The following is a 10659-nucleotide window of genomic DNA, read 5'->3' as shown; positions in this document are numbered from 1 at the left end:
CAACTTACTATTACAAAGGAGGGGTGATAAAAAATTACCGTCATCAAAATCATATACAGTACCGATATTTGTTAAGCATTTGGAATATAAACAGTTGATGTATTATTGACTTACAAAAAATATAAAAATATGAAATAATCATCCTATTTCTAAAAATACAGGGTGATTCAAAAGTTCTGCTCCATTTTGTTGAAAATATAGTATACTAAAATTAATGAACTTTAGATATGTTACCGGCGACACTATGAGGCAACATATACAGAAAGTTTAAATTTCCCTTCCTTCCATTTCAAGACAAACTGCTCAATGCTGTATAGTTTTGACATGGTAGAAAACACATTTACAACCAATGAAAGTCACAGTACTATAATATAAATTGAAAATCACTTCAGTTAATTCTTTAAATTTAAATACAGTGGGGTTAATTGGGGATGCTTGGGTTTTGCAGGAGCCGTTCCCCGCCAAGAGATGGCATGATCACCGGGAATAGTGCGTCCACATTCTCGGCATGCAAGCAATGAACAACACTGCAGTTTCGCTTTAGTTGTGTTGTGTTGTGAGAAGTAAGTTGGCTGTGAAAGTTATAATCTTAAAAGTTTAAGTTAAGTTTAAAGTGCACCGTGTAGGCTACTGTTGTATGACTTATTCATTATGTGAACGTACTTATCTACAGTCTATACAATACATGCATACAGAAACGAAAATCTTGTGTGGCAACAAGATGCAAATTTCGGGAAAAGTTTCCAGATAACCTGTTCCAGCTGCCAGTACAATAAGAAGACTTTATAAGAAATCCATTTGGACAGCTTCGGTAAACGATGAAAAACCGAAAAGAATGTCCTGTTCTGTCGAAAGAGAAATTAGACGAGATTGATGAAGAATTGGAAGACATCCCTCAAAAATCCCTCAGAGTTTAGTGCAGGAAACTGAAATAAGTAGAAGTTCTGCTTGTGTAGTGACAACATTACTTAAATTAAGGCCCTACAGAATGCAAGAAAGTCACACTCCATAAACGAACTTGAACAGAGATGCAATAAATTCTATCAGTGCTGAAGAACTTGCGAGAGTGACTGCAAATTTCGTAAAAAGATGTGAAATGTATGTTGCAGTAAATGGAGGACATTTTGAACAACGAATGTGAGCTTGGTAAGTACTATAACTTTTAAACTTTGTAACAGTAGGATTGTAGGCCAGAATGCCGGAGATGTGTATGTGTTTCCTGTGATAATCAACACATTGATAGCCACGCTGGTTCTGGACGACAACCCAAGCATCCCCAAGTAACTTCACTGTATTAGAACAATATATAACTTATACAACCATGAGCATCTCAAAAACATTTGTTTATAATAAAATAAAATCCCCCAAAAAAAGTTTTGAAGTTATAAAAATAAATAATTAAAAATATAAAACTAATCAAATTTTAGTTCTTTGTTGAAATTCAAATATTCGAATACCACCTATAGTACAGTGAGCATATAATGATAATATAAACAACAATATAAAAATTGGTATAAATAACACAAAATAAAATAATTTGGAAGCAGACTAACTTAGAAATGAAGAAAATTAAGCTGTAGATCGAATTTTATACCCTGGAATTTTCATGACACAGACTATCAAGATGGGTAACAAGATCACCCCACATGAATAATGTGAATTATATCTTAAAGTAGATTAGCACTTTCAGTCACGAATTATGATTTTTGTTTATGAAAGTCTAATTGTTTGTTCATGACTCCTTTTAAGATTTTGTCTCATTTTTACAGCATGATACCTAAATTTCCAGATATGAACTGTCCACTTGAGAGGACAAGGTGGCTAAAAGGACCTGTCAACAGCTGTCCATGAAGCGGTATTGAAGTTGCTGTCCTCTTAGACCTATAGGCATACCAGTATTTAGATATGGTATGTAGTAGGCTATATAGCAATGAAATGATTCAGTATAAATTAATATAATGCAATTGAAAGCTATCACATTTTTACATGTCGTGTCATTCAGTCAGATCACTGATTGTTTAATTTGTCCACAATGTAGAACTGGTTGTTAAATGTTTTAGATTAAAAAAAAATAGCATTTACAGGATGGAAGAACACTGACAATACGATATTATCAAGCATTTTAATATTGCACAAAACATAATGTAATAGTTATTTAGATACTAATGTCATAACATTTCATTTTACAATACGAGATTTTGTCAAACAAGGCTGCAGGCCGAGTTTCATAACCAGTCTACTATTGTAATATGAAGTTACGACATGTGTATCGTACAAAGTTTTATCCGCTTTGATAAAAAAATAATGTAAAATTGAATATTGTCTAAATGTAAAATTCTTATTGCCAGCTATATACATTTGCTTTGTAGGTGATCGATTTATATAGAGGGCCTTGTACGGGAAACATTTGAAGCTATATACATTTTCTTTGTAAGTGATTGATTCATATAGAGGGCCATGTACAAGAAACATTTGAAGAATGTTAGTATTGTCGGTATTGTCACCATGACTATTTATAAATATAAGTGTCAATGGTATTGCATTAACAGCTGTACTGATTTATTAATTCCAACAAAATCGCGACAGAGGTATGAAGAAGAATATAAGAAGTTTGAAGAGTGGTGTAAAAAAAAAGTAGAGAATATTTCTGAAAAGTTTATGCTGGAATATTTTTCAATGAAAAGTGAAAAGAAGAAATCAAGTTCTCTGTGGATTCATTATTCTATGCTGCGGTGTATGGTATCACTGAAGAAAAACGTGGAAATTAGTAAGTAGACACAATAATTGTTAGCTTTTTAAAGGAAAAAAGTGAATTGTGAAAATGTTACCATTAATGTGTATAACAAATAAAAAGCTTACAAGGACAAGGATCCCGCTGATCCAAAGTTGCACTCGGGCATGGGTTCGATTCCAGCTTGTGCTCATTAATGGTAGTTTTTCCGAGGTTTTCTCCAACCATAAGGCGAATGCGAATGTCAGGTAATCTATGGCGAACCCTCGGCCTCATCTTGCCAAATACCATCACGCTATTACCAATACAATCAATGCCAAATATCCTAGTAGTTAATACAGGGTCGTTAAATAACCAACTAAAAAAATTGCAGAGAGCAATCAGAGTAGTATAATGAAGCATTAATGGCTGAAGTGTTAATAAAATTTTTTAGTGGTGGTGGTAGCAGTATGTGTAAGGAAAGTAAATAGTTGGTGTACTATGGTTGATGTTTAAGAAAGTGCGAAGTTAATATAGTGCTAATAGTACCTCCCTCATGCCAAAAACTGCTACAGAAAAGAATAATAAAATTATGCCTTAATAAATTCTTGATTACCCTTCAGAACTGTTGTATTCAGGATTTAAAGTATTTGACTTCCATCAAATTCATAACAATGTATTATTGAATTTCGTACATAAAAACCGAAATATATTTAATTTATATTCACATAAATCAGTGATGTCAATTGATGCCCACAGGAGCAAGCGCGCGCTTTAGAGCTGAGGAGAGCCTGAGCGCTTTACAATGGAAAGGAAAGAGACAGACGAAAGAAGTAGTCGAGCTATGTTCAGGGATGGCCAGCACTGATTCAATATATAAAGGGAAGAGAACTTATTAAAACTGTATTCATGTTAATTTTTAGATTTGTCTGGAAGTATAAGTGCATTATAAAATTGTAAGTTTTAATTTTAATGTTCATTTTTCACAAGTTTGATTTTTTTTGTTCATAAGAAATACCGTATTTTCTCAACTTTCTTTATAGAAAAGTGAAATTTTCAGATATAGACCTATTTATTTAGTAGCCTTACAGAATGTTTTCGTTAATTTAATATACCATAAATGCGTATTACTGAAGATCGTGTATTGAAAGTTTTGAAAATATTTGCATGGAAAGGAATTAACAAAGCAACTACTGTTACATCATAAGCAAAAGATACGTCCCCATGTGTTGTAAAAATGTCAGCTCTATAGCTTCAGCACATTTCGAGAAAATAATTTAATATTCTGATGATAGGAAGTTATTCACCAACATCACCTTAAAAGCATAATGCGATAAGAGTTTTGTTATGGAATATTAGTTACACCTAAAACAGATACAGTACCTAGGTAACTTTGCTTTGTACTGTAATATTTTTTTGATTAGTTGATTGATTATTTTTATAGGGCTAAAGGTATCATCAATATCAATTACAACTTATCATGTCATACTCAATCTCTTTTTTTGGGATATCACTTTCTTTATGAATGACGTGTTTCATCCATTTAGTACACTAAGTATAGTTGTACTACTATGGAATTTATGTGAATATTCCTTCTTATCTCTTTATTATGTTATTAACATTTAAAACACAACTGTAATATTAAGAAATTGGTATTAGTACTTTTGTTTTACAGACAATATAGATAATATATCAAACAGAAAGAAGCCATATAAAAATAACGACATAAAATGTCACGTTCTGTTTGAAGTTTGTACACCACTGTTTTCTTAATCCTACAGGCTGCTTATTCATATACACAACCCTTCCTCTTTCCAACTTAGCGCTTGATGCCTGTGCATGACGTCAAGGTCAGAAAAATGCGCTTGCTTTGACATCAATGACATAAATATAAAACCAAAAGATCAGAAAACATATACACCGTGTTCCGCTTATAAGTATAATAAAAGAAATAGTTATAATGTCATAACAATGCATGCAAATGGGTTAAGATTGGTACCATTGTAAAGAGGAAATTGGGAAGTTTTAATCCATTGTTGTTACTTATTTTTAGAAGACTCACGCATGCGCAGATCATTAAATAAGAGAATTCGTATCGTATCTTTAGTCAGTCAGCATGTGGACGCCACAGCAGAAAGCCTTTTGTGTGCTGTCATTAGCAGAACATAGATCCATAATTCGTGTACAGCGCTTGTTTCGCCGTCAGTACAATCTTAGACCGAGGGAAGCTGTACCGACGTACGTCTCAATAATGAAATGGGATAGGCAGCTCAGAGAAACAGGAAGTTTGTTGTCTAATGCAGGTAAACATTCCAAGCGTAAAGTGTCTGACGAAAATGTCGAACGCATTCGCGAGGCATTTCAGAGAAGCCCGCGGAAATCCATTCGACAGGCTAGTGTGCAGTTGAACATCCCACCAACAACAGTGCATACAGTGCTCCATAAAAGATTGCGTTTGCGAGCGTACAAGCTGCAACTTCATCAGATGATTACGCCGAATGATAAACTGGAACGAAAACGCTTTGCAGAAACAATGTTGGATAAAGTGGACGATGACGACACATTTCTAACTCCAGTCTGTTTCTCAGATGAGGCAACCTTCCACGTCAGTGGAAAAGTAAACCGATACAATTGTCGCATCTGGGGGTCGGAAAATCCAAGTGTCGTAATTGAACACCAACGGGATTCCCCTAAATGGAATGTTTGGTGTGGGATCATGCGTGACAGAATCATTGGTCCCTATTTCTTTGCTGAAAAGACAGTCACTGCAAACACGTACCTGGATATGTTGCAACTGTATGCTGTGCCACAACTCCCAGATGGAGCAATTTTCCAGCAATATGGGGCTCCACCACACTTTGCCAACATGGTTCGCACATTCTTAGACGAACAATTCCCTGCAAGATGGATCGGAAGAGGATCACCGTACATCACATGGCCTGCCAGATCACCAGATCTAACACCACCTGATTTTTTCCTGTGGGGGTTTGTTAAGGACCAGGTCTACAGGACGCCAGTACGTGATTTGGCAGACTTACAAGAAAGAATTTATGCTGCTGTCAACAATGTTACACCACAGATGCTTCATAACACTTGGGTCGAGGTTGAATACCGGTTGGATATTTCCCGTGCCACCAATGGAAGCCATGTTGAGGTTTATGGAACATAAGGTAACAAAAATTCCCAGTTTTCATTCTTTGTAGCAGTTGGTTTCAACTATATACTTGTATTAATTCAGAAGTTATAGCTATTTCTTTTGTTATACTTATAAGCGGAACACTCTGTATTATGCTTAACAGAACCTAAATGTATCACAGCTGTAGCATATAATCACAGTAGCAACTTCGGTCTAAGGCTTTATAACATGGTAACTTAATAGCTAAATTCCTAAGTATACAATTTACTAATGCTCCTTATTGAAAAAAAAATCAATTAAAAATTGCTGTTTAGAGAGAAAATTTAAAGTTCAATTATTGTGATATGTGTCTTTTCTTCTTTTTTCTTTTTCTTTTTTTTACTTTTTACTCTGTTACCTATTTAATAAAATGTCTTAACATTATGTGGAATGTGCTCTGAGCACGAGTGTGTAACTTACTCTACTGGGGATGCTAGAATGTTTTTATATAAAAAAGCAGTATGTATCTTTGTTCTACGAGGGCTATTCATAAAGTAACTTCCGTTTATTTTTTACAAACCTGTGAATGACGTTACAGAATTCGGTTACAATACATTTGAAAGTATACACTCTAGTTTATTTTTCCACATAGTTTTATGTCACATTGAAACACATGTAGCATTTGACGAGCTTTGAAATTCCGCAGTCGTAGAATTCGGCCACCTGCGACTGAAGCCAACCTACGATGCTGGTTTTCAACTCTTCGTCATCGTCAAAGCACTTCGAGCCAAGCTACGTCTTCATGTGCATGAAGAGATGGTAATCGCTAAGTGCCAAATCTGGGCTATAGGGAGAGTGATCCAATACTTCCCAGTTGAACTCTTGCAGTTTGGTTGCAGTACGACGTGCTATATGCGGCTGGGCGTTGTGATGCAGGAAAATCACCCCAGAGCTCAACATGTCACGTTTGTTTTGAATGGCCCTTTTCAAGTTTGTTAGTGTGTTACAGTAATGCTCAGCGTTAATTGTGGCATTCCTCTCCAAGAACTCCACTAGCAAAATTTATTTTCTGTCCCAGAAGACAGTTGCCATAAGTTTCCTCGTGGAAAGTGTTTGACGACACTTTGTGAATTTTTTCGAGGAGTAAGTATGGCCCCACTGTATTGATTGAAGCTTTGTTTCTGCATTCACATACCATACCTAAGTCTCATCTCCTGTCACAATCTGATCGAGAAAAGCATCACATTCTCTTTCGTAACGCTCAAGAAAGAACAGTGCTGCCGTCATCTGCTGAGCCTTTTGTTACTCAGAAAGGAGTTTAGGCACCCATCTGGCAGAAAGTGTCAAGTAGCCCAAATCTTCGGTAATCACTTTGTACACAAGAGTACGACTAATCTGTGGAAAATCCTCACTAAGCTCTGACATGGTAAACCTGCTGTTAGCTCTAACCTTTTCGTCAAACAAACAAATCAGATCTGCATTCACAATACACGGTCGAGGTTCTCTCTTCATCATGGACATTGGTTCGCCAATTTTTGAACATACGGCATCATCCAATTTTCAAGTCTCCCGACTTCCACATTTCTCTTCTCTTCGAGCCTTTTTCTACTTTATTTTTGCATAATGTGAATATTTATTTGAAACATTTCATTTGTACATGGTTGAAGGTGATTTATATGATGGATTCTATTGTTCCAGAGATGCACTGAAATGTGCAGCTAAGCTCATACATAGAGTATTTTCTGTTATGAACAGTAAGTGAACAGATATATACATACATTCGTATATAAGGTCTCGCATCCTCATTGAATAATCAAGACTACTATTTTTTGTTAGTAGTCAACATGTAGGATAACAGGCAGGGTTTGGAATTGAATGGGTTACACCAGCTTCTTGTCTATGCAGATGACGTGAATATGTTAGGAGAAAATCCACAAACGATTAGGGAAAACACGGAAATTTTACTGGAAGCAAGTAAAGCGATCAGTTTGGAAGTAAATCCCGAAAAGACAAAGTATATGATTATGTTTTGTGACCAGAATATTGTACGAAATGGAAATATAAAAATTGGAGATTTCTCCTTTGAAGGGGTGGAAAAATTCAAATATCTTGGAGCAACAGTAACAAATATAAATGACACTCGGGAGGAAATTAAACGCAGAATAAATATGGGAAATGCGTGTTATTATTCGGTTGAGAAGCTTTCATCATCTAGTCTGCTGTCGAAAAATCTGAAAGTTAGTATTTATAAAACAGTTATATTACCGGTTGTTCTGTATGGTTGTGGAACTTGGACTCGCACTCTGAGAGAGGAACATAGGTTAAGGGTGTTTGAGAATAAGGTGCTTAGGAAAATATTTGGTGCTAAGTGGGATGAAGTTACAGGAGAATGGAGAAAGTTACACAACGCAGAACTGCACGCATTGTATTCTTCACCTAACATAATTAGGAACATTAAATCCAGACGTTTGAGATGGGCAGGGCATGTAGCATGTACGGGCAAATCCAGAAATGCATACAGAGTATTAGTTGGGAGACCGGAGGGAAAAAGACCTTTAGGGAGGCCGAGACGTAGATGGGAGGATAATATTAAAATGGATTTGAGGGAGGTGGGATATGATGATAGAGACTGGATTAATCTTGCACAGAATAGGGACCGATGGCGGGCTTATGTGAGGGCGGCACTGAACCTTCGGGTTCCTTAAAAGCCATTTGTAAGTAAGTAAGTAAGTAAGTCAACATGTAGATACCTATTAATTTGAGAAAATTTCGTTCCAGCACCGGAAATTGAACCCAGAACTTCTCTGGTCTGTGTGCTGAGCGCTCTTTCGAGCTGAACTATGCCAGGACACAATCCACGGTGCCAGCCGAACTCTCCTCATTATAGCATCAATGGCCTTCTACCTGCATTTTAGACATATACCGGTAAGTCATATAAGCAGGAGCACATATTTAAATGACTTTATGGTTAATTTTAACAAGCTTTTTTTTAATACTGTTAACATTGATATATACCTATATTCACATATGAGGTCTCGCCATCCTCAGATGTTCGAAACAGGAGTGCGACACATCTAATCAAATCAGAACTGCAAATCACAGTCAACTTCAACTACTCATGTAGGAAATTTTTACAATTTGTTTGAAACTACAGTATTACACTAGGTAAAATATCTCAAAATACTTTAATTTAAGCCTAACTGCCAAAATGTAGAATAAAATTGTTTTTAGTACCGCTAACTGAATTCAATATTTTTTCAATTTTTTATGTGAAATATTGTAGACCACTTAGTCTCCCGTATTTTCTTCAAAAATAGTTGGCAACCCTAGCACCAACAGTATTTCTACCCAAGTCTTCAACAGAAATCAGAGTGAAAAGTAGTCCATGTGCTTGTGTAATACTCATACATGTTTTCCATCTATTAGGAATATTCACAATTTGTCATATCTTCAAATGATTCTTCGAACATTCTATAATATTCTGCGAATTTGTCTGGATGCTGTGCTAACTCTACCAATAAAACACTACAAGAACCATGATTTTCAACGTTTTGAATAAATGAATAAAAAACCTATGCTTTCATCTTCGCATTCTTATTATTGAAAATAGCAGAAGATCTCCATCTGAAGACTCCGTACTGAATGACTCATTACATCAAATAACATGGCGTTATGTGTCATGCTCCATGTGCCATGCATCATGTTTCTTGCATCATCCGGTGTGTAACATGCAGGGGCGAATCTAGCTACTTGGCGCCTCTAGGCAGAGAAAAATATTTCTGCCCCTTATTTCGCCCTATATGCGTAATTTGGATCAATAATTGATTCCGCATTATTATTACTGTTTCCAATATCAGAAACGCCTGACTCAGATAAACCACACACTGCACTATTTTCGATAACTACTGTTCATCACATTATTACACTCTGATATATCTGGACTCGAACTGGAACAAGCTGGCTATGTTTGTTTTTTAAATAACACATTTTTGCACTTTTTCCCACAATTTCCTCTCTTTTTATTGCCTTGTATTTTGCGAGTTTCCGGTATTGTTGTTTAGTCAACTGTCCAAAGACAGGTCTGGACCCCACAAGTGACATCATCAAGGCATCACTCATAAGGCAACTAGGCCAGGAGATAATGGGGTAGGGTGACCAGTTCCTTTCCACCTCCATTGCATACAACGCTAACTAGCTACATATTACTTACTTACTTACTTACAAATGGCTTTTAAGGAACCCGAAGGTTCATTGCCGCCCTCACATAAGCCCGCCATCGGTCCCTATCCTGTGCAAGATTAATCCAGTCTCTATCATCATACCCCACCTCCCTCAAATCCATTTTAATATTATCCTCCCATCTATGTCTCGGCCTCCCTAAAGATCTTTTTCCCTCCGGCCTTCCAACTAACACTCTATAATAGGGATTCGTAACAAGCTGTTTTTTACGGTGATGGGTTGTTAGCCCTTCGCTACATATTACACTAAAGAGATTTTAGATGCAGTTCTTCCTCTGACACATATCGTCAAATGAGATGTACTGTCTGGTAATAGATTTACATATCAGCCATAACCTCAATAGAGGTGTTTCCGGTATTGAGAACCACTGAGATTTTTCCGACTGTCACTCATTATAATGAATATTAAAATATAAATCTCCTAGGTACAAAACAACTGCACTCTTTACCGTTTCAAATTAAACTGAACTCCCAAGCGTCCGGCTGATACAATGACTGGTGGTATTTTCTTTGAATTTAAGTCTGAATGGGGATTACTGAGTGTTGATACTGGCTACTCTTATGACAGAGTTAGCGGCGTTCTCATCAGTTCATCA

General features: G+C 36.2%; 1 protein-coding gene across 2 annotated transcripts in view; it reads left to right on the top strand.

The window, feature by feature from the left end:
- The window catches only part of LOC138715542 (uncharacterized), a 93754-nt gene extending 85004 nt beyond the window's left edge, over positions 1 to 8750 (top strand). The window contains exons 11-12 of one of the 2 annotated variants that reach the window (XM_069848592.1): positions 1790 to 1908; positions 8604 to 8750. In XM_069848592.1, the coding sequence (XP_069704693.1) occupies positions 1790 to 1851 (62 nt within the window). In that variant the 3' untranslated portion in view covers positions 1852 to 1908; positions 8604 to 8750. The remainder of the gene's footprint in view (positions 1 to 1789; positions 1909 to 8603) is intronic. The other variant, XM_069848591.1, reaches the window with a different exon arrangement.
- Positions 8751 to 10659: the final 1909 nt, after the last annotated feature.

Source organism: Periplaneta americana, chromosome 15 (assembly GCF_040183065.1).
Source record: "Periplaneta americana isolate PAMFEO1 chromosome 15, P.americana_PAMFEO1_priV1, whole genome shotgun sequence".
Classification (NCBI taxonomy): Eukaryota; Metazoa; Arthropoda; class Insecta; order Blattodea; family Blattidae; genus Periplaneta; species Periplaneta americana.
This window is presented reverse-complemented; position numbering and strand designations above follow the sequence as displayed.